Below are 24911 nucleotides of genomic sequence, written 5' to 3'. Positions count from 1 at the left end.
CTGGTCCTCCATTTTGGAGTGTATGATGGAGGAGGGGGTAGAGCCACTGTAGAGCAGGGGAGGCTGGTGCAGGTAGTCATCGGAGGACGGGCTCATTGCAATGCATGGAATGGAATGAGGAATGGTGTCAAAAGTATGTTTGATACCGTTCCACATTCCATTCCATGCATTACTGCTGTAGATTCCAATCTGGAATCTGAGGTTTTCAAAATCAATAATTTTTAACATAACACCGCAACATTAGTTGATCAATCAGTTAAGTCAGGTTGGGAAAGGGCATTGTGTGTCATGACACAAACAAAGCACCAGGGAGTATGTTTCTTCTCTGAGTAGTGTAGGTAGGCTATGGAGCACATTCAGTACTCCATTTTGGCATCAGCAGAATTCCAACTTTTCTATCAGCCATTTTGCAGGCCACCTTGAGAACACACCACGTTGATCCACCTACATCTGACCTATTGACCTCATCTATTAAATGGGCTATGTAAACATTATAACCTACAGTCTCTAGCTGCCTTGAAGACTGGATCTATTTTAAGATATTTTGCTATTTGCTTCCACTGGGTAGTTACTGTCGATTGCTGTGTCATATCTACCACATATTATAGCACATTTGATGGGAGAAAGAGGTTTTTAGAGATAATTTACAGTTCAAATAAAATATGGGGTTCATAAGTGTATTTATGTATTTTGCAGTAAGCCATAGTTATCAAGCTACAACACAAAGGGTTCATTTTATACCACGTATGGTGTTATTTATCATATCGGTTCAGCAATGCAAGGTTTGCAAAGTAGGTCTTCCAAGAGGCAGTGGCATACCATGCTACCATTCCAGCTCTGTGTTACTGCTGGAGAGCCAGCGAGGCCAATGGAACCTAATTAATAACTCCTGTTGACTCTCACCAGCTTCTCTGTCTCTGACGGGCGTACCCCATCCCCCCATCTCTCCCCTTTTGACTAAACGTCTTTATGCTGATCTGACCACATCTGGGACGATGGAATGGCTGAAATAAGCCCAAGCCCTGGGGGCTGTCTCAAAAGAGAAAGACAGAATAAGTGGTTAGAAAGAAAGGAAGGGAAGGAGAGGATGAGAGCACATGTGTTGGCCCTGTGTGTGTGTGTGTGTGTGTGTGTGTGTGTGTGTGTGTGTGTGTGTGTGTGTGTGTGTGTGTGTGTGTGTGTGTGTGTGTGTGTTCATGCTTACTCTTGACTGATGGCTAGCCACAGTTGCTCCGGTTTAGCAACAGCCCGACAGAGGCACTACTGCATTCTAAACTCTCTCTCTCTCTCCCCCACCCCCTCTCTCTCTTTTTGAATGCTAGAAAGCCTCTCGTCTTCATTTCTAACATGCTCAGCCATGTGAGTCAGGGGGGGGGCTATCTTTATCTAATCAGAGGGCTTTATCCCAACTCTTTCCACTATGGTGAGGTGGGTGGCAGGGGGTAGGTGGTATGTGGGGTAACAGAGAGCCAGGTTTGGGGTGGGGTGGTGAGGGATGGCGGATTGGGGTCAAAGGTCATGGTTGGGGGTTGGGAGTTGGGCTCAGGGGAAGTTTCTGGAATGGAGAGAGGAGGGGGGAAGAAGTGGTAAGATGAGACCGTGGTGGGGGGCATCTAGAGGGGGCAGGGACAGTTTAGTCGGTGAGCTGGAAGCTGTGGGTGTGTGTTTTTTGGGGAAAGATAACATTCCTCTAGGTCCCTTGTGTTTTGGAGGAGGGTGTGACGGAGGCACTGATAAAGAGTACTAGTTAATGCTACAGAAAAGTAACATTTGGAGAGAGAATGTGTGTCCACACTTCTCCATTTACCACATTTCAAATATCCAGAATTCCCTTATCTTCTCTCATAGAGTAGGCTACAGAGTACGGACAGAGACACACAACCCTAAACAACCCCTAGGTATCACACCCCAACCTGGCAATTAACCATTCAATTCCATCTGTCTTTATTGGCACTTTGGCAGCAGAACAAATATGTCATGGCCTCCTTTTGCTCCTCATATTATTTGCATATTATAAAGGACCGTACCTGACTCCCAGAATGTTAACCCCCTCCATAATCTTGTTACTCGCGTTAATCAATGTTTCATTTCTCAGTCTAGACCTCTTCCCTCCATGCACTGTATCCCTCCATGCACTGTATCCCTCCATGCACTGTATCGTATAATAACAGGAGAGCAGCTAGAGCTGCACTAAACATACCGGTGAGGCCCTAGTTACTGGTGAAGGGGCCCCTGATGAGGCCCTAGTTACTGGTGAAGGGGCCCCTGATGAGGCCCTAGTTACTGGTGAAAGACCAGTTCCTCCCTCAGTCTTCATGTTTACCCATAACACACTACAGAGGCCAATCAAGCTGAGCTAAACCTTGCTGTCCTTGTCACACATCAACCATTGTTGATGTAACAGTACTGGGAAGAACATCCAAGCCTGTGCCGTACTGTTTGTATCCGCCCTGTGTGTAGGGTAAAGACGCATACAGGATATCAAAACCTCTCAACTGATCTGGTCAAGTCAAGTCAAAGTGTATTGGTTATATACACAGGATACAGGTTGTAAATTGTACAATGAAATGTTTACTTTCCAAGCTTCCTCTCAACTCATTATGGGTCTAGCCCCAATCCTATCATCCACTAAAACAGAAACCAGTTAATCCTCATAGGCACAAAAAACATCCACTGACACAGGGCCTGTCACGAAGACCTTTCCCTTAATCCTCTCTTAGTCATAGTCATAACCTAAAGCAAACCACTGTTAAGCCCAAGATCAACTAGTTAAGCCCTTGACATAAAGGGATATTGTTTTGTGGCAATTGAGGATTTGTTAGAAAGTTTGTTTTAAGAAACACATACATGGCTCCGGTCAGGACATTTGCCCTCATAAACAGCTCACTCTGCTGAGATAATAATGTTAAAAAATAAAATAATGTTTTAACAATAATGCTTTTGAAATGCCAAATTAACAATAATCTTGATCTACTGAAGTCAAACTGTTAAGTTGCGGGCACGGCATAACCTGTTATGTCTTGTCCGTTGCTTGTACAGTAGAGTGATTTGTACAATCCAGTATACTGTACATCTTGTGTCAGGGTTAGAGCCCTATGCTCTCCCATTGAATACATAGCTCACTGTACTGCGATGTCTTCATAAAATGATAACTCCTACTGATCTAAGGATTATTTCAGTATGTACTATTTCAGTCTTTACTTTACGATGATTATCTACTGAAGTGTGGCCAAGTTGCCTGTGGGTAATGCAGCATAACAAGCTATGTCTTGTTACCTGCCGAGTCAGCGCTTTGTAAAGGATGATTTGGGTTTCAGATTTGCTTTCTCCTGAAATGTAAGGTAAGAATCACCACTCTCCTCAACCATAATTTGGCATACTTGTTAGACCAGTTCACAGGAGCTGAGCTCTGTGAGAGACCTGACATACTGTTTACAGATTTACACACATACACACACACACACACACACACACACACACACACACACACACACACACACACACACACTACTAATAGCAAACTCAAACATAAGCTCGCCTGATGATTCCCAAAATACTATATGCAGTGCCTCCCTCCTTCTGAGAATGATTGACCCACCTCTCGTACTGCCTTGTTGCTATCTCCCTGATCAGAACACAGTCATGACGCCACACACATGTCGACCATTTGGCGCCGGGCCAGCATTGGGGAGGGGAGAACAAGGTCTTTGTCTTTCGAGAATAAGGGGGGGGGGGGGGGGGGGTCCTCAACAAAGAGCTGATTGACTTCGTTTGACAGACGTTGATTGATTCAGTCACACCTGTTGGTCCTGAGAGCTGTGTGTTTGCAGGAAGGTTGGGTGGGGTTGCAGGAAAACACGTTTGCTGATAGATAGACAAGGTGCCTAAGAAGTGAGGTAGGAGAGGGTTTGCGGGAGGAGGGGAAGCTGAAGTCCCCCATGATACGCTGTTGTGTAAGAACACAGTTCATCAACAATGAGGGTTAGGGTTAGGGTTTCCCAGGAAATCAGTTATTAATTATTAAACACTGTCAATCAGCATATAATCAACAAGCACAAAGACCCTCAGAACAGGTAAACAAATACACAAAAGAACATGTGAACTGGAATTCAAAAAGACAAACACCGACTTCCCTACTCCTTCTTTCATCACACAAACCAAACAGGCCCCAGGACAAGACCTTCTATATAGCCTACGTGGCACTGACACGATGCAGGCAGAAATACACACTCTCACTGACAGACAGTAACTTAAGCATGTTCACACACATACACACACACACACACACACACACTTACATACACCAATGTAGAGTATACAGTTCCACAGCTGCCCATGTCAGTATGTGTGTGAGCATGTAGATGGTGGTGGGGGAGGGTAGGGGGGCGGAAGTCCCAAGAATGCAATGAGTGTAGCCGTTTTCCCTTTCCCCTTTCCTGCAGTTATGCAACATTATACAGTGGCCCATTGGGGCCTGCTCTGCTCGAAGAGCAGCACGTGCATGGGGGGTGTGGGGTGCTATAGGGTAGGGTAGTTTGTAAGAGAAGGCAGGGGGGTCTATTGGAGACGTTTGGCAGTTTCTGAGTTGTTGAAGAATGTTTTCGAAGAACCTGTGTATGTAGGTGAAATGTGTGTCATAAATCAGTTTTTTTTTTTTTTTTTTTTAAATAGTTGGATGTCTGTGTGTGCATATGACAGAAAGAGAGAGCATGTGTGTGGGTGTGCTTTAGTGATTGTGTCACTGCACTTAGAGGTACAGCATAAGCATTGATGGGTATATGGAGTCAGGGTCAGGGCAGTGGACTTTGGACCCTGTGGGGTTATGGTGGTGAGCACCGAGGTATCTCTCTCTCTCTCTCTCTCTCAGCACTCTGAAGGGTTGTGGTTTTAAACAGCCTATTCCCACAGTTGAACATAGAGTACAGACACAGAGACTATGCGAGATAACATGAGACGTGGCTAATGGTTATTGGAGAACATGATAACCGCATTGGCATGTATGTGCAGTTGCACATGTGCATCTGCGCTGCTCTGTATTCATGTGTGGCTCAGAGAGAGAGCATGTCTGACCACGTGGGTCTAAAAATTAGTTTGCCTGTACTGCTCAGGTTATGGATATGGAGTGAGTGCAGTATATGACTGAGGGAGTTTATCTATAGTTACATGTGCGCAAATGTGTTTGTGTGAGTAAGTGCATATGAAGGAACACACGCACACACTTCAACCCTGTTTGTGATTTTAATCAGGAATGTGTGAATCATTACAGCAGACAGAGGCCCATGCATAGAATGTCACTAGAGCAATGGCAGTTCCATTCCAACCTAGATCACTGAACACATAACACCAACTTCACAAAGCGCTAAGGTACATTATGATCTCTCACAGCCCCCATGCATGACGATAAACACAAGCATGGAGACTCCAGCCGACATATATTACCATCCATAATATGGCCAAGGCATGACTCATACTACATGAACAGTGAGGTCATCTTCTTTGACACCTAAGTCACTCGTCACAAGTCTTGTCAGTTAATATACGGACGACTAACGCGCACGCAGACACAGCAATAAAGTGGATTCGCGCTCACAGATCACAAACAAAGGGAGCCCGATTGACACGCCCCCTTGTGTAATGTTCTCTTTAGAAATCTTTATGATCGATTCAAAGCAACATGATCATACAGGATAATAATGCGGTGGCAATGACTGCGCTGATGCTGTTTGCAGTTACGAACACCAGCCCCTGTGTTTTCAATTCAATGTACCGAAGCATGGCGGACTATTATCATCACCCCGCTAGAGCAGCAACACTGAGAGGCGCTCGGGGGTGGGGCACGAAGGAACACGTGCGCGCTTTGATGTTCTGTGATGGATTATTGCAAGCTATTTTCAGCTTGTGTAAAAATCATGAACTCAGTAGAGACCAACATACTTGCAATATACGCACACAGACAAACAGGGACACACACACATTATGACAGTAGATTATGTTTAGAGCTGCAGAGGGGGATACATGTTGCAACTAGGACAAACTGAAAAGGATAAGCGGTTCACTTCAGTTGACCACCATTTTATTCCGATTCAACGCATTCGAGCTCCGAAAAAAAGGGGCGGGCAACAGTTCTAGCCCCCGGTCGTCCATTCGAACCGAAATGATGCCGTTACATAACCCTTCACCATGCCAGCGTATGGAGTGGAGTAGGCCCACTCGATGCTAATCAACAGTGCGGTGCCCAAAGTGCACACACCCCTCTACCGTCAACGCCCCCTCCCCAATCTCCCTCCCCGATAGGTCCAGGCAGGAGATTGCAAAAACAGCGAGCGCTTTAAAAAGACACACATTATTCCTTCGATCAGTAACATCTGGTCAAAAGGACCGGAGTTCGTCATTGCTGCTACAACCTTTCTTTCTTTTCTCCGTCTCTGAAGAGGACAGAGATAAATATTTCTTTGTTTTTTTTTTGTTGCGTAAAACCCACACGCCAAAATGCCCAGTAAGAGGAAGAAGAATAAGCGTCGCATGAGGAGGGTGGTAAGTGCGCGCACCTGAGTTCCTTTGATTTTTGCAAAATGACCTGCGCCTACACCTTGTATCATTCATACCCTCCATGTGCGCCTCTCCTCCCATTTACCCTGTGTGGTAGCCTATCTTCTCAGCGAAAAGCAGCCTGCATCATGCAACGCAAATCACTTACCAGCCACTTTAGATTAACAAAAGTAAACTAATATTTTGGTTTCTGATACGTGATATCCGAAGCTCAAGGCGTCTCATCGAAGTCGAATTAACCTCACACTGCAACCTCACCTGCAGGATCTCTCTTGGTTCACAGTGCAACTAACAAGTAATTAGTTTAAAAAAATAAAATAATAATATGCGCACCCATTCAGACGCGTTTGCACATTTATACACTTTTAGCTAGTTTTGTTCAGTTTATTACATTTCCATCAATAACATTTCAATACATGTTTTACTTTAATATATAATATATTGTCACTAAGCTACATAGTGCTTTCACTGTGGTTGGTATCAGAATGCTGTTTTCTCTTGGCTCTCCGTTCTGCTTCATGCCTGCTGGAGCACGCGCATAGTTGGCAGTGTTTGCTAAGGACCGTGCGTAAAGATTGTCAAGGTAATAAAACAAATGAACCACAGCCAAGTAGGTTATCTAGGTTTTGCACAGCTGTCATAGTGGTTCTTTGATTTTGTAAATTATAAGGATTTATCAATGCAAAGTTTCTGTTGGTCCCTCAGTCTTTGACGCAAAAGGCCTACTTTACGCGCAACAAACGCAGTTTGGACTAATTAAGTAATTAACGTTGACTATTCATTAGATTTTTGTGCATCGGATGTATGACACTGTGCTCGTTTAAGTTTACTAATTGTAAAAGTATAGCTCATTTTGAGTACGCGTAATTTGTGTGGCGTTGCAAGCCCCCATGCATTTCTACCCCCATTTACACTCAATTGCCAACGCGCTGCGAGGGAATGGCAATAACATGTTATTTTACGCATGCGCAGGGTACTGACACGATGCTCTCCCCATACCACGTTTTAACCTGGGGCTAGAGTGTGGGGGGTGGGGCTAGGCCTAAAGTCCATTCCCTCAGAGGGGGTTGGGTGTGGTGGATGGCACTGGGGAGGGCCAGAGAAGTAACATGCAACCCCTAGCTTTTACAAAGGCTGAGGTCAGCCCCATGTATTACCAAGACCACCCCCCCTTCCCGGTTTTACACTTGTCATCAAACAGCAATCACACACAATACCCCATTGTTTACCCTCACATAAGTTATCAACAGTTTAATTAGCCTTATTTTCTTTGGCTTGAGGTGGTTTATTTAATCTATCCGGAACTCTATCTTGACTTGGTTTGTTAACATGGCACATCTAGTACTACTAGAGGTCTTGCAAGACTTCCCAGTATGGTGAGATGCCCCTCCCTCCTTCTCCTAGCTTTTGCCAGTGATACTCAACAGAAGCAGGCCTGTATTAGGCAAAGCATCATCGGAATGCCTTCCACCGGAGTGGCTGCTTCTGGCTCTGTGTAATCTTGTCTTTGAGGACCAGATAAAACTAGTTCCCAAAGCAGTTGCTCTTCAGTGTCAGCCTCATCACTCCTTTATGCCAAAGGATATCTGCGGAGGTGCAGGGAAGGAGACTCTGTATCTTGGTAATGCTCGACTAGGGTGAATGTTCTTCAGTGCGTTCTTGAGCGCTCTCCCCCTCCCCTAAATCCAGATATCTGGTTCCTGTCTTGGGCATGACTATGCCCAATAAGTTGTAAGACTAATGTTATTGATGACTGCCTCAAAATGAAAACCAGTCAGTAAGAGGGGGGGGGGGGCGGCGGCGGTGTTTTGATGTTCAGACCAAAGTGAGAGCTTGGTTTTGTATACACACACACACAGGGCTTAAAGGGCTTGGGAGAGCTGTGTAAACGCTGGCTGGCTGGCCGGCCCTCTCTCTCAGCGCCTAATGAAGCATTTGGTGTGATTATAACGTGATTATAACCTGATTATGATGTGATTAGGCCACTGTCTGCCTTGCGGGGCCCCATCCGGAGCTCTGAGCCGTGCTGACTCGCAGGTTTCTGTCCCCGCTCCACTAGACCTGTCAGAATCACTCTGCTTCAGCTAATGGCTGCCATTATCTAACCCAATGGGTTCTGCCCCCCCCCTCCCCTCACTCCTAACACCCGTTGCCCAGAGGTTTAGTACTGACTGGAAAACATGTTGGTCCTAGTTTGGCATCCGAGGTATTTCGGCAAATAGAATGCCAACCCCCCACACCCCTCCAAACCCCAACCAGTATGAGGAATTCAATAACAAACAGCCCTCTGGCAGTAATCTACTGCCCTCATCTCTCTCTGTTTCAATATCTCTCCTCTGTTTTAATCTGACATCTCTCCCTGTCCAACAGCAAGCCCAGAGGAGAATCTTAGAGGAGCAGCATGCTGTGTCTGCTAAAGGAACGCCTGGAGTGGCAGCAGTCAGTGCCCCAGTGTCATCTGTGCCCAAGGTGTCAAAGTGTCCCAAGGCTGTGCCCATAGCTGTCCCCAAAAAGGTCCCTGTAGTAGCTCCGGTTAAGGTAGAAGTACCGGCACCAGTGATACCAGAGCTGGTGCCAGCGCCCGAGCCTGAGGTGGTGGCTGTTGCAGAAGTCGAGGTTGAAGCCCCAGTCGAAGTTGAGGCAACGATTGTAGCCCCAGTCGAAGTCGAGGCAACAGTCGAGGCCCCAGTCGAAGTCGAGGCAACAGTCGAGGCCCCAGTCGAAGTCGAGGCAACAGTCGAGGCCCCAGTCGAAGTCGAGGCAACAGTCGAAGCCCCAGTCGAAGTCGAAGCCCCAGTCGAAGTCGAAGCCCCAGTCGAAGTCGAGGCAACAGTCGAAGCCCCAGTCGAAGTCGAAGCCCCAGTCGAAGTCGAGGCAACAGTCGAAGCCCCAGTCGAAGTCGAAGCCTCAGCCCTAGTCGAAGTCGAGGCACCCGTCGAAGTCCTATCAGAAGCTCCAGTGGAGCCCCCTACAGAAGAAACTGCTGCAGTGCAGGAGGTTGAAAGTGTCATTCCAGAGACTGAGCCAGTGACAGAGGTAAGGGCCCTTTTAATTCAGTACAACTTTATTGATCCACTAACCTACTCAAAGTGAATCTGTGATAGGTTTGGTCCAGTTTCTTTTGGAGCATTTTTTTAAATTTTATTTACAGTCAGTGTTTACCCAAGTCCCAGTATGGCTACTGGTTTAGCCTATGCTGAGAAAATGGTTGCCTTGGTTGCTTTCCATAGAAAGTAGATGGAGTGATGTCCCTGTGGAAGGGGAGGAGGGGGGCCGGCAGAAAGAACAACGTGTTCCATTTAATAGACCGTACACTGCTTAGAGGGTGGGCGGGGCTTGTATTGCAGTCACTTTACATTACTGGGTATACAAACTCTCTTGGAGGGACGCATGGCCTGTTTAGAGCAGTTTGTGTTATCTCTTGACTTTATAGTGAGTCATTAGATAAGATGAAGTACATTTTCTAGCCATTGCTACATGGATTTTGTTGGGTCAGGGGAAACTTGGTTTTAATCCTGTTTATTCCTTTGGTCTTTCTTTTGATCATTTGATGCAAGTTTAAACCCTATTGATTGAGTAGTTTGTAGTGTGGTGTTGTACTTTAAGGTCAGTTTCTGCAACTGTTGTGTGCATCTTGTACAGAATGTCCTGTTTTTAAACCTGTGTAGACCCTTGTCGTTTGTTCAGCTGTGGTGTCGGCAGTGCCTCCCTCGGTAGCTAAGTTATGACCACATATGGTGTGTGCGCTGACATGCGCTCATGTATGTGAGCGTGGGGGTTGGTGGCTCTGATGGGCTCTGGTCAGTCCATATGGGGGCGGCAGTGAAATGCCTCCCCCCCCCCCCCCCCCCCCCCCCTCCACCACTACTTCTCTCTGAGAAGGCCCAGTCCAGACCCTTGGATCCCCGCCCCCTTGCCCCACCCCCCCCCACCCTCCCTCCTCCTCGATCTATGCTGCTGCTCAGGCTGTAGACATGCCAGATACGCCTTAGACCTACACACCAGCTTTCTAATCTTTAGACTCAAACAGAAATAGACACACAATACTGGTTTAGTTGTATGCATTTAGTTAGTGAGACTTTGGAACCATTTGAGGTGCACAGCCTTGCATTGTTAGAATAGGGACACACACCCACTCGGTGCTGGGTGAATTAGAGTGCAGGCGGTGGCTCTTCCCTTCAGACGTTCGTGTGTCGGAGAGCTTCACCATGGGGCTCATATTCAGCTGGCTGCGGGGGCCCAGCTCAACAGAGGCTCCCCCACTACTGGATGTCACCGTGGAAACACAGGTGAGCCCCCCTCCAAAGGGGGTGTGGTTGTCTTATCCTGGAGGGGGAGGGGCATTCTGAGGCAGAACATTTTGTACCAGCATGCTCTCTCTCCCTCTCTGGGCTCCTATAGCCCTCCCTCCCCTTGTGTGTTTGCCTATGGGGCCCTTATATAGCACCTCTGCCTGGTATGTGCTGGGGGAGGAGCTAGGGGATGCACATGCACATGTGTATGTGCTGCTTTGTCACTGGTTGATGCTGCTAGAGTGGGAGGGGACAGAATCTGAGGTTGAAGTTGAGTTTTGGGGGCTGGGGGGGGGGGGGGTGTGTGCCAGAGCTAATTCTAGCATAATCGAGAGCAGGAACGTTCTAGCTTAATCTTTGTGGGAGATTGAACTTGTCAGTATTTGCTGTGGTGAAATATGTAGATGTGTGTTAATGGTTGTCTAACCTCTCGTTTAGAAACCATTGTGTTGATAAGGGATATGGAGTCTTGTAACAAAGGGGTGGCTCCGATGTCTCTAGAGTCCGTGCTGTCTGGCAGACTGATTAATCACCTAGTGGCTCTGCACGTGAGACCCCTTGACACCCCCCCACACCCTGTGCTCCTGCTCTGGGCCCCCCTCCCCAGCCTCCTCTCTGACTGTCTGGGTTCACTCAGAGACTGGGGCTTTGTTATGAGAGGCGACCATTAAATCTCGGCTGCAGCCTCGCTTTCTCTCTCCTCTCCTACATAGTGAAGCATTTTGCCCATAGTCTCCAGAGAAGAAAATGGGGCTAGCTGACTGTCCACATTTGTTTTTAATAGAACTTCTCTTGGTTTTTTTTCCAAATATTCTCTACCTCATGGGTATTGGTGGGCTGCAGTTTAGCTGTCAGCATATTTGTCCCAGAGAATGCATTGTTTTCTATGCGGGGGTTGCAAATGGCCCCCTTCCCCAGCTATTTTCTACAGTTAATACCCGGAACTTGCTGTCAGGAAACTGACAAAAGATTGGAAAAAGACGAGGGGGAAGTTGTTTGTGTGCTCGCAACATTAGGTACACCAAACACAGCTCCGTACATTGTGTTCTCGAAGGGGTTAAACTTGTGGTCTGTCAGTCAGATGGGAGGAGGAGGGGGGGCGGCTGTACTGAGATCGGTTTTTTCGTACATTTTGTTCCTTTAGGAGTTCTGGGGCCTGAGGTGCTGCAGTCAGATCAGTTTGGTACATAGTGTTCCTTCCTTACTGCTAGCAATGGGAGGAGGGTGTGTGGCTGTGTAGGCTGCTATAGATGAGGCGTAATGATGGCTTTCAGCCCACAGCCCCCCCCCTCCTCCTTCCCTCTTTCTCCTCCTATACAGTCTTATCCCAGCTATATATTTACCCCAGGCTGTAGGCCAAATGCAAGTGCACGTTGGCATGGTTATGGTGGCTTTGTTCAGGGGGGGGACTTGAGCACACTTAAAGTCTTGTCCCAGCAGTGCTCATGACAAAGGGCTGTTTGAGCTATGGTGTTATCTACAGTACTATTATTTGGTTGTCTTTTAGTGAGATGTGTAACCATAATGTTTGAACTGTGTGCAATCTCTATTCTTGGTGCCTAACTAGATGACCTGCATCCTTTGACTGTTGGATGATGGGGGGGGGGGGGGGGTTGTTTTAGTCTTGATAGTGACGGTGTTTGTAGTAGGGCAGAACAGACCTCACCATAAAAAGGGAGCTAGGAACTGTAAATTATTAACCATCTCTGCACAAATATAATATTGATGTGCTGCACATGCATGGTTGTCACAACGGCTCAACACAGCTGACAGCACAGCAGTGTCTCATGAGTACTTAGCAAAGTGCTAGCAGGCTAATTGCGAGTTGAGGCGTAGATCTGGGCCATGTGGCAGAGGGAGACAAAGGGTAAAGATGGCTGCCCATGTCACATTCTGAGCATCCTCGTAACCTCGGCCTTGGCCTCTCAACAGATCTTTGTTCTGCTCTTCCAGGGAGGGGAGCGTGGTGGCAGCCCACCGTTACGTAATTGGCTGTAACATTACTGCACGTTGCGTAACTGCCCTGCCCCCACCTCCCTGTTGCTGCCTTACACAAAGCCGCCACTGAGGGAGGTTTGTGTGGGTTTGTGCACCCCTAGTGTTTGTTCAAGTTGGGGTTTATGCTTTTGTTTTTTTAAAACCATTCCCTTTTTAGAAGATTGTAAATAGATTGTAAAAACCTTAAGGCAACCACTCGTGTGTTGCTAAAATCAGCACCATCCTATGGCAGTAGGAACTAAACTGACTTAGACCTGAACATTGTCCCAACACACAACCTGTTTGCTGCTCTGCCACAATGTGACTAACTAGTGTGTATTTGCATATAGCTGCTGACAGACAACCTAAACTCCTTTTTTTTCTCTTTGCTTCAGGCTGCAACCATACCAGAGGCCCCTGTGTCAGCTCCTGCAGAATTTGAGGTAAACATGAGCCACCCTTATCTTCATTCCCTCAACTCACAGAACCAGTTGGGCCATTTCCTGTATCTCACCACTGGCCCCTCTACCACATCTGCTGTTGCTCTTGGTGGAGCCATAGGTCGTGTTCCAGGTTATCGTCCAGGTTACCAGTTGTGCTGCGCAGATCAACATGTTGGTTCCTGATATTTCTCTTGCGATTTGATTAGTGCAGTGCTACTGTTGCAATGAAGACGACCCGGGGCGCAACCTTGTGGCGTACAAATGTTTCAATGTCAGCCCCCCACCTCATCAGTGCTACAGGATGTGGCCAACATCTGCCCATTTCCTATTTTGACCAGGTGATAAAACCATGTCCTGTGTGGGTGTGTTAGTGTCATTGCTAAACCTAGTCTGTCTGTTCTCCAGGTCCAGGTAGAAGACTCTGTTGCCATCACCACAGAGATCACACAGGTATGATCCCCACCCTGTCATTGTTTGTCATCAGTGGTCCAACATCATTCATACATCTGTATTCCCTTGCATGAATGAGTAACTCTAGTGTGTTTGTAGTTTTAAATGCATGGTAGGACCTGTTCTCAGTGTGTCAATAGTTTAGATCATAGTTCTGTAGCTACTGTGTATTAGTTCATCCATGGACCTGTTGCATGGTGTTTGTTGTGTGCTGTGTGGTTGACTGTGTTCCATTCATTGCATGTTCAGACACAAGAGGTCTCAGAGCCTGAGGCCCTGCCTGAGGCAGAGATCGTAGCCGAGGTAGAGGCTGTGGTTGAGGCTGCACCTGAGCCAGAGGTGGAAGTTGAGGCCGCCACAGTGGTTGAGGCAGTTGTCGAAGCGGAGGCCGCCCCCGTGGTTGAAGTTGAGGTAGCCGCAGTCGTAGAAGAGACCTCTGCCGTCGAGGCAGAGGTCGTAGCAGAAGACTCGCCTGTTGAGACAGAGGCCATCTTGGAGGTTGAGGCTGAGGTCGTGGCTGAAGTTGTTCCTGTAGTCGAAGCGGAGACCCCGGAAGTCATAGAGGTGCTACATCGCTATCTCTAACGGCACCTCCCCTGAAGATTCTAATCTGAGCTCTTGCCCTTTTGTCTGTCCATTTTCATTGCATGTGGTGTGACTTATAAATAACTTCTCTCCTTTTTCACTTCCTATTCTTGCTCTTTTCTTCAAGTAGCATTCAGAAAAAAAATCATAATATTTCTGTAGGAATGGGTCCCTAAACAGGTTGTTACTCCCTCTTTCAGGATGTCCCTGCCCCAACAGAGGTCACTGAGGAGGCATCAGTGGTATGTTGACGTTTGTCTTTTGTAGCCAATGGCAAATTTCCACATTATGTGGGGGGAAAGAAAGTTCTATTCTATCAGTTTGCCTGTTCTACAATTCTTCTGCACAATACAAACTTTTAGTCTACACTTCTGTAGAATGGCTTAATCTCCCATGTGCTGCTGTCGGCTCAATACAGGCTAGGCTGGTTTGTTTGGTGATGGCCCTGTTTAGTCGGCCAATGGCGCCATCTAGTGGCCAGTGGGTTAATTGTAACAGAAGGTGAAACGCTAAAAAAAATGGTGTATATAGGACTTGTACCACCTTCAATTTGTGTTTAAACCAAACTGCTCCCCCCCACCAGGAGGCCGCAGTTATCCCAGAGACGCCGGCAGAGTCCGTGGAAGCCCCAGTAGAAGACATCCCCACAGAGGTAAGGCTGTGCCTAAACTCACAACCTACTAAGTCATCACACTACTACCCTACTCATTACCGACACCCATTCACTTCCTTACCCAGCAAGTCACTACTTTAAATTTATATTGACCACCCTGTTAGTCCGTGCATTTATAAGTCTGATCAGAAATGAAGAAAAACCTATAGCGTCCTTTGCATTGATATGGCCTGTGTAACATCGCTGACTCCCTCTTTCTCCAGGCCCCCGTAGAAGCAGTCATAGACTCTGTGGCTGATGACTTTGTCATCACAGACTCTGCCCCCGCCGTGGAGGCCGCCATGGCCGAGCCCATCGTTGAGGAACAGGTGAGGCATGCACCCTATCCCATACACTCATCTTCTCTCAAGCATATTGTTTTTTATTATTATTGAAGAAACAAAGGTTAGACATCACAAAGGGCAGACAGCCATAGGACAGTCGTGTAGTTCTGTGACAACCTTTGTGTGCTGCCGCCCCTGACTGTCCCGTCTCTCCTCAGGTTCCTGCAGTTTCAGCAGACGCTCTTGACGCCCTATCAGAGTCTCTGAATGACATCACCCCCGTCCCTGAGCCCGCCCCTGTCCCAGCTGATGACATCATCAACGTGAGTTTCCATATTTTTCCCGATGCAGACAAGGGACACATCACATCTGGGCATGACCTCAATGTCCACCATATTGCTTCGTTCTTTGGTATGCTCGTGTAGAATTGGAACATGGCCCTAGTTGTAGGTGACATGAGACACACTCCTGTAACTGGTTATGTGGTTGGTCTCAGGAGTCGGAGTGTGAGGAAGAGAAGTTGTCAAAGATGGGGGAGAGGGACGATACTCTTCCACCAGCGTTCCAGACCTCCTTGGAGGCTTCGCTGGTCAGATCCACAAATACAACCTTTAAAACTACCTGATTCTTATTCACATAATGGCTGAATCATACTGTAATCAAACATTAATCACTTCGCTTTAAGATCTAACTGTCATCCATCCAACTGTTTCCAATATTCCTAGTATTCCTCATGTAATTCTCTCACCTTAAAACGGTATTCAAAGGGCTTCTTCCTCCCTTGTGGTTTCTCTCCCTCCATCTTTGGCACCACTCCTCCTCCCTCCTCTAGTCTTCCTTTTGGCATTCTGTTTGATCTCTAGTTGACCTGCAGCTCCTGCACGTAATCTCTACTCTATACTATCACTACTGATGAGTGGTGCTCCATGACTAACTTTTGGTTTGGTGTATTTCAGGCTGAAGAGGAAATTGAGCCCAAGAAGGTAAGAACATGTGAAGATACTACCCACATCTTGTGTGTTTTTATAAATTATCTCAGTAGTGTTTAGAGATGAGTTTCTCACTGCTCCCTCTTCCTTTCCTCCCTCTAGGATGCCATTGATGAGAAGACGGCCCTGGATGTTCTCTCGGGAGACTTCTCTGCTCCACAGCCCATCGTCGCAGAGCTGCAGTGTCACGCACAGCTAGCCGCTGAGCCTGTACAGCTTGCCCCCATGGTAAGGACTAGTACTGCACTTGCAGTGTCTCATGGGACTAGCAGTTGTGGCACATTTGTTGATGTGTGAACTGAATTGTTGATATGCCCTGGCAAATTAATGAAAGTCCACTAAAACTACCTCTGATGCAGTACTGAACTCCTGAACTATAACATCTGTAGATGGATAGTCATGCCTGTGTTATCGTACACCACCCCTCCCTACACTCATCTAACCTAATACTTTCATTCTGTAGGAGATCCCCATGGAGGGAGCGATGAACGGACACCATGCAGCCGAGGTGGCCATCGAAGGCTAGGTTCTCTACAGGTGAACACCTGTTTAACCTTATCCTTAGTCTACACCAAAGCAGTCGTGTAGTGACTGGTCAGGTGTCAACTCAACTCCTGCCGAGGGTAGATTGTTCATTGTATTATTAGCTGTCACTTTGTTTTATTTCGGTTGTTGAACCTATATGGTCATAATTCTAAAAATAAATAAATAAACCCCTGATTATGAAGGAGCTTGGGAGCATGCTCTAAACCTGAGTTTGTAGATATAGATGTGTTATTGAATGTGTTATAGATGTGTTATTGAAAGGGGACAAATGGTATGGATCCCTACTGTATGTCTGAGGCCTGAGCACTAACTGATGTCTTTCTGTCTCCTGCAGACTTCAGTGGAGGACTGAAGAGCGCCTCACGGCGAGCCGACCAGCAAACTTTACTTTTCATTATTTAGGGCTTAAAAAGGGACCGCCGGGAAGTTGAACGGACATCCACACTCAAAGTGCCTTTCCTGCTTGGGTTCTCATAAAAAAAAAAAAATCAACAAAAATACGCCATCAAGGCAGCGAAATAAGACTGTCAGAACGCTGTAACATAATTGGAACAAACAAATTATGGCTTCTTTTCATAGATTTTTCTGTATCCCAAATGCATGTTGTAGATTTGCATCGATTGTAAATTGCATACATTGTGTATGAATACTGTAGAATTGATGAATATGGCTATAGTTTGTACCTTAATATTTGGACCATGTTAGTGAGGATGGGAGGGATGTTTCCTTGTATGTCTCATACTTTCATCTGGTTTTGCTTGTTGTGCTCCTTTTTCTTTTGAAAGGACATGATTGCAGATTGTACCATATACCCCTGTTCCCCCCTCCCCCCCCTCTCCCCAATGTGGTTTGTTTTGTTAAAGGGATTGTCTGCGTAACAGCCCCACCCCTTGACGAGTGTCTGCAGTCCCGTTTGAGAATGTCTGTCGGGGGCAGTGTGAAACTGTTTGTTTCTAGGCCCTCAGGCCAGATAATCTTAACGTTCGACTAACGCTGTGAATTCTGTGCCCACTGGAAATGGAGGAAGGGGGGTGGGGGCTTAGTAGATCCTGTTTTTGTTATTTTATTTTTTATTTTCTAATTCTGTTTTGTATAGACCATACGATGTGGTACAGCGCGGTTTGTGTTCACAGTCCGTGCTCTGGAAGAGACCATGAGGAGTTGTAATGAATGGGCTGGGTTGGATTTCATTCACCTTTTTGAATAAAGATGTTACTCACCGTGATACGGTTGTGTCTGTTCTTACCTCTACTCTTTCTGTAACATGTGGTTCATGTATAGGTTTCCTGCTAGAAGTATGGATTCTGGCTATATTTACAATGTCTACTTTGCATTGGACTGTTTGGTTGGAACGTGATACCACATTTATTGTATTGGCTTATTCGTCTTTTGTTTCTAATAGCGTTGTTAGTTTATCCATAGTATGGCAGAGGTTGGGGAACTGCTGAAGTGAGTTGTTTATGCTCTGGCAATGTGAATTTAAGACTTCCCTGCCATCAGTAAAATCTAAATCTACTGTTTCAGGCCACCATAAAGAACTAGATACAAGAGTCGTTCACTAGTGCAGATGTACGGAGAACATTACCATTTCTAAATGGCCGCACAAATTCAGAAAAACGCAAATGTTGAATCGCAATGGCCCTACTGAAAGTGGAGGGTAGTCAGTTGGAGTTCACTTGAATTTGTTTTTAAAACATAAATGCAAATCCATCCTAGAGGATTCTGGCTATATTTACAATGTCTACTTTGCATTGGACTGTTAGATTGGAGGATGGATTTGAGTCGACACTACTCATGCAGAACCCACAATTGGGCACTCATCAGGACCTTAAGAGTTGCATGCATGTATATTACAACATTAAGTAATTATGAAATTAAAGCAGCTTTTTCCTTTCACTGTTTTATTCAAACTTAATGTGAACTTCCAAAATGTTCATAGTAGAGCATATTGCTCAACGTCAGTTGGCCCTGGGTCATATAATGTAGATTTTTATTTTTTTATTAAGTTAAAGAGAACTTCCATTGTTATCAACTGCCTGTTGACAGTGCATTCAGAAAGTATTCAGACCCCTTCACTTTTCCCACATTTTGTTACTTTACAGCTTTATTCTAAAATGGATTAGATTATTTTTTTTCCTCGTCAATCTACACACAATACCCCATAATGACAAAGTGAAAACATGTTTTTAGAAATGTCTGCAAATATTAAAATTGAAATACAGAATACATGCCTTGTACATAAGTATTCAGACCCTTTGCTATGACTACAATATTTTATTTTAAAATTAGCTCAAATGCAAAAGTCACTCAAGTTGAACTGAGTCCATCTCAATGCAATGATACTAGTTCATGTGATTTTGGAATTAATACATTTTGTTTTTATAGTCTCTGGTCTGCATAAGAATCAATTACACACTGAATGCTGAAGTTAAAGAGCAGTGAGGAGCAGAGCACAAAACACACCTGACAGACTCCAGTTAGGCCTGATTGATATAAAAGTTGTCCATGGAAGCCTATAAGCCTAAGCCTAGCCTTGTAGTTATTTCATTTTTATTGAAGGAACATAATTGTTAGACAATACAACATAGCAGACAGCTGTGCTGACCATGTTACACATTCTCATTCAGAAGAAATGTGGGTGCAACATATAGTACAGTAAATCATATAAAGCATCACAACTAGTTGTGAGGGAGGTAATCTACAATAATGTTGTTCATATTCAGAGGAACATATGTTCACTGTAAGCAAGACACCTACAGAACATTGATCTTCCTAAAGAAGAAATCAAGCGTATTGAGAAATGGTGAGCATAAGGAAGGACGTTAGAACATTTTATGTTGTATGTACATTTCTCTTGAATTTCTTTTGGATTATGTTTGAACTGGGCTTTGCATACCGTTTGAATATGGCATAGGCGTGAGTGAAGCTCATTGGTCTGTATGTGATGAAAAGTGAGATCGTGTGTGTATAAGAACTCAGCCGATGCCAGACTAAAACGCAGATGGACAGGAAGCTGACTGAATTCTGAGGATCATCATGAAGCTCTGTGTTCTTCTACTTCTCCTGGTGTTGGCGGGTAAGTCTTTTGACCTTTTACATTTTATACCCAACTGGCTCTTTTATGTTTCATGCCATTGAATTGTTACCAGCCTTCACAACCTAGTTCTTAATTAATCAATTGGCATTTTTAAAGGGATAGTGCACCGAAACACAATTTAACATAATCTCACATGTATCTTGGCTATGGTCAATACACCTAGATTTTTCGTTCCCTGAAATACTTGATAGTCATATTTTGTCAGCAGGGCCCCATGTCTAACTCAATCCATCTCTCATACTACTATGCCTCTCTGGAAGTAATTTGTAATTACTTGAAGTAATTTCTGTACGATAAACCACCATTGAATTTGCATGTTTTGATCACATCAAGTCATCAAATTCAAAAGTAGGCTAGAAGAATATTGTGTCGAAGGCCATATGTAACCGAGTTGAGATGGTAAACTCACTCAAGTTCAAATACCCCCACACGCACTAATGAATTGCTAGATTTTTGATAACGTAACTGGTTAATGTCGGGTATTTGAGGAGACGGTCATGTGTGTTGGCAAATTCAGAGGTCACAAATTCTAGACTCAGTTGGAGCAACTAGAATTTCAGAGCTACTGTTTGCAACAACTTGACTTCATTGGTGCCGTGACCAAGATTGGGAAGAAGAAGGCAGTTGGGCTCAGATCAATGGCTGGGCTTGCTGTGGTGGTGTGAGTTTAGAGGGGTGAGTGTAACCAAGTTGAGATGGTAAACTCACTCCTCAAGTTCAAACACCCACACCGTCGAATTGCTAGCTTTTCGATAGTGTAGCTGGTTAACGTCAGGTATTTGAGGAGACTATATGCAGGTCTAATTAGTGGTCTTGCTTCAGTCCAATTATAGCTCTTCCTCATAATTATTTAGTAGGCTTGGTTCAGCAAGTCCAAGTTCTTCCTCATACTTCTTATTATTCGTTTTCTTCCAACCTGTTCCCACTGTTAGTCCTACAACTTCTAAGTTATTCACACCAATCCAACTTTATAATGTGCAGAGACGTCTCACTTGGTGTGCTTGTATTCAACTTTTTGAAACTCATTATACTTTGAAGTATAAGTACTTTATATAAAATATTCTGCTTTTTGGTGGAATGTTGATAAGGCCAACATTCTGAGAGCCCCATAGGTTGTTATTATTAAACATGTCATAGTATGCAAACGGAGACTGTCGTTTGTTGCCAAGTCAGAGGTTGCAAGTTCGAGATTCGGTTGGAGCATCAATATACAGTGACTTTCAAAAATCTAAAGCTGACATACAATTCAGAGGGGCGTGCTTGTGTGATATGAGATACAGAGTATCTGAGATACAGTATGCTGATGAAATTAAAATGTGGTTTATATTGTAGCTCTGACAAAACTGAGATTACTCTGAGAGCAGCATTCACAATATTCTTTCCTGTAATATGAATGAAATATGAATGCAGATATTGAATACATGCGGATATAATCATCTATTTTCTGTGAAATATTGTATGTATTGAATTTAATTAATCAAGTGAATTAAGCAATGAAAATTATCCTATCTCCACTCCCACCCTACTGTCTTTCAGATGCTGCACCTGAGAATAATGAAAAGAGACTGATCACTATCGGAAATAAAGACTGTACTGACAATGAGAGGCAGTATCATGTGGTCCTGGTGGATGATAAGGGACTGATATGTGGTGGCTCTCTGATCAAAGACCAGTGGGTGCTGACTGCTGGGCACTGCAGTGGCAGCAGGTAAGGTTATAATATGTTGTCCTTCCATTTCATGCTTTTCAATACAGGCAACACGCTCAAATATCTGTTTGGTCGAGGAGCCCTTGAAAACTGGATGTTCAGTCCCTAGTTGAGAATCATTGATATTGTGAGTTTTATAACGTTGTATAGACATTTGTGCAGTAGATTGACTACAGGAATGGTCTTGTTCTGTACATGCATATTAATGTAAGTTGTACTGACCTGTTGTACATTTCTTTTATTTCTGCTCGTCAAACCAGAGTGGTTTTGGACAGACATCCACTCAATGGCCCAGAACTCCTGGTTACCATTCAACCTCACGACGTACATATTTTTGAGGACAAATCTACTAAACAGAAACATGACATAATGCTACTAAAGCTACCAGCGAGTGCTGTTAAGAGTAACAGAGTAAAGATTGAAATACCGGTCTTAGACGCCAATCATGAGTGTCAAACAAAGATTACTCTTGGTGCTGATGTAAAATACGCAGGCTGGCCTAAATCAGCAAACACAATGCATCGTATTCGTTCAGGTAAGGAATTTTAACACGTAGTTTGATTCTCATGATGAATGTTTTAGTCCCATTTCTCCACTTTTCTAAGTAATGCACTTATTAACACTATTTCAGTATTACCCAATTAGAGTGGTATATTATCCGTAATAATAGAACACTGGACTCAATCGTGTAAACAGAAGGGACATGTTGTGCGCGTGGAAGAGGGTATAGCATCAACTCATAAATTGTGCTACTTTTTGTGAGACGTAAAAAAGACGTCTACGGTAGGCTAAATTAAACGATGAGGTAAACGATACAACAGTAATGTCTCTATTATACAATCACAGGAACCAAGAAACATTTCAGATTTGGCATTTTATTTTATGAATTTCATTTAGAATTTTCTCTAGCTGCGTCTAGTTTAGGCCTATTTCGAGTCACTCAACCATCTTGTCATTATATTTGGTTGTCGTCAAGTAAAGGTTCAGGCTTCCTCGACGTCACGAATGCAGATCCTGATTTAACACCTGCCGCTAATTCAGCCAAGATTTAAGTAGTGCCAGAGAGGGATATGTGAGTGGGTTGGGTTATCCCGAGTTAGAGTTACTTTTGGTTAAAGTTAGTATATCCCCTCAGGTCCCTGTATTGTAAACGAAGACCAAATGTGATGCCTTGGTCCACCTTCTGAGAATTTGGGTGGAAATGTATGGAAACGATATTGGCCTAATAGTAAAATAATGTTATTAAAAGGTTTGGATAATTGAGACGTTGTAGTAGGGCATATCTAACCTCTCCTCTCTGAATCCTCAGATAAAACCTTTAAACTGCAGTGCGCTGACTTCAGTATCACTAATTGTGATATTGTGAACTCTAGTCTGAGTCGCCCAAACACCAGTGCCGACATGAAGGAAATGATATACCAATCGTGGTTCTGTGCTGTTGGAAAAAAGAAAAAAGCAATGACTAATTGTGTAAGCACTCATCAATGCATCATCCTTTGTCCTACATTTAGTCCACTGATAGATGATATTGTCGTAGATTTGAACAGTTTAAGGAAAATCCAAATGCCCGAATACTGAAATGTATTTCCACAACATATTTAGAATTCAGCCCCAATAACTTAATTTTAGTTTGTTTCATTGCTATCACCTATTTCTTAAAATGTTATTTTATTTCCAGTTTCATTCAATTTCTACCTTTGTACGAACAAGGTCCTGTTTCAAATATACAAGCATACAATATAAAAGTATCCCATATGCAACAATGTCAGATGAGGGATTTCTTCTCGGAAAGGAGGATACATTTCAAACTATTCAAATAGGGCATTCATATTCTCTTTACTTTTGGTTAATCTGCAAATTAGATATTAACAGGTGTGAGGAGTTTTATATCACAGGAATTCCTCTCTCACTCCCTCTCTTAGGGTGACTCTGGAGGGGGTGTGGAATGGAAGAACCGTATCTATGGTGTACATGTCAGGGGTTGTCAGAACATGGACCTCCCAACAATAGTCATGGATGTCTGTCGTTACAGCAAGTGGATCTATGAAACAACTAAATAAATGAATTGGCGGTCAGTGAAGGCTGAAAATGCTCTCTGATAATAAAGAGATCTCAGATCTCCCTACATGAACCAAGTGTCTATAAGTGTCTGTTTTAATTCTGTGATATTATACAGCATTTGTGGCCAGTAGGACCTTTGGCTCCATCAATGAGATTGATGATGAGGGTTGCAGTAACTCTATTGTACTGTATAACCCAGGAGAAACAAACAGTGCCTAACATAAAATTAAATGTCAGTTGATGACCATCAGACAAATGCAATAGTCTCCACTTCATATAAGGCACTTTTAGTGACATAATATCATTGGTTCAAAAAAGCAAGAAAACTCACACCATAGTTCGGTTGAGGTGCAGGCGGCCGGTGAAACTTGAACGAAAGAGAGCCGCACACTTTTGCTCCGATGCTAATTGGTTGCTTAACCAACGTTGTCAGCAAGCTGCCTTTAGGGTTTCAGAGGTTCAGCCACATCAATGAGCTCACATGGCCCTCAGTTATTTAAAGACAGTCTTGTAATTTTTATATCGTACAAAAAAAAAAATCATCGATACAGAAATGTCGTTGCGGTAAGGCATGTTCATGTGAACCTCAGTGTGTTTTGATTGAAACCCTGAAGAAGTCAGTTTGCTGCTGAAACGTTGGTTAAATAGATAATGCGGCTCTTTCTATCTTACAGTATCATTGGTTAACAGAAGAGTAACAGTCGATGATGATCATTAGCATAATATAAGAGAGATAAGAAGGAAATCTACATGCAGTGGCAATTTGCAAAACCCCTGTGAAGCCTGCACAATGATCTAACTCAATCATAATAATATTAGTAATACTCAATCCTGGTCCTTGAGAGTTGCCGCGCTGCAGACCTTTGCTCCAGCTCAGCAGTGACACACCTGATTCAGCTAACGAAGGTTGTGAAGATCAGTTGATTAGTTCAATCAGAGGTAATTGCACTAGGCTGAGACAAAAACCCAGACCCATTGCTACTCTGCAGGAGCACTATTGAGTGTCACTGATCTAAATGGGAGAATATGCATAAATCATACAGCAAACCAGGCAGTTTTTAAGTCAGCTTGTGTCAATTCCCACACGAGTTTCCTACCAATAACTACGACCATGACATCATGCTGTTGAAGCTCAACCAAGAAGCTGACCTGCGCAGTACTGATTAAATACTGAGAGTCCTACTCCTATGTCAGCTGGTTGAAGGTTTGACAGAAACAAATCAATGTGAAGTCTGTGGTATCTGAGCATTTTCTAGCCAACAAGAATGGGACAAATCA

General features: G+C 44.4%; 1 protein-coding gene across 4 annotated transcripts; it reads left to right on the top strand.

Moving 5' to 3' along the window:
- The first annotated feature begins 6329 nt into the window (after positions 1–6329).
- Positions 6330–17992, top strand: LOC310807124 (uncharacterized protein). Of its 4 annotated transcripts, none has more exons than XM_083673439.1 (15): positions 6330–6534; positions 8920–9219; positions 9262–9585; positions 13214–13261; positions 13667–13711; positions 13961–14275; positions 14497–14538; positions 14880–14948; positions 15173–15277; positions 15451–15555; positions 15729–15821; positions 16189–16215; positions 16324–16449; positions 16685–16758; positions 17102–17992. In XM_083673439.1, the coding sequence occupies exons 1-14, from the start codon at positions 6490–6492 to the stop codon at positions 16745–16747; spliced, it is 1707 nt and encodes a 568-aa protein (XP_083529565.1). In that variant the 5' UTR covers positions 6330–6489; the 3' UTR covers positions 16748–16758; positions 17102–17992. The 4 variants fall into 4 exon arrangements, with proteins under 4 accessions (XP_083529565.1, XP_083529564.1, XP_083529563.1 ...); XM_083673438.1 differs by having other exon boundaries at positions 8920–9585; positions 13961–14131; positions 14165–14275; XM_083673437.1 differs by having other exon boundaries at positions 8920–9585.
- Positions 17993–24911: the final 6919 nt, after the last annotated feature.

The sequence above is a fragment of the Argentina silus genome (genome assembly GCF_951799395.1).
Source record: "Argentina silus genome assembly, chromosome: 7".
Lineage (NCBI taxonomy): Eukaryota > Metazoa > Chordata > Actinopteri > Argentiniformes > Argentinidae > Argentina > Argentina silus.
The sequence above is the reverse complement of the archived record's forward strand: the minus strand, read 5'-3'. Positions and strand labels throughout refer to the sequence as shown.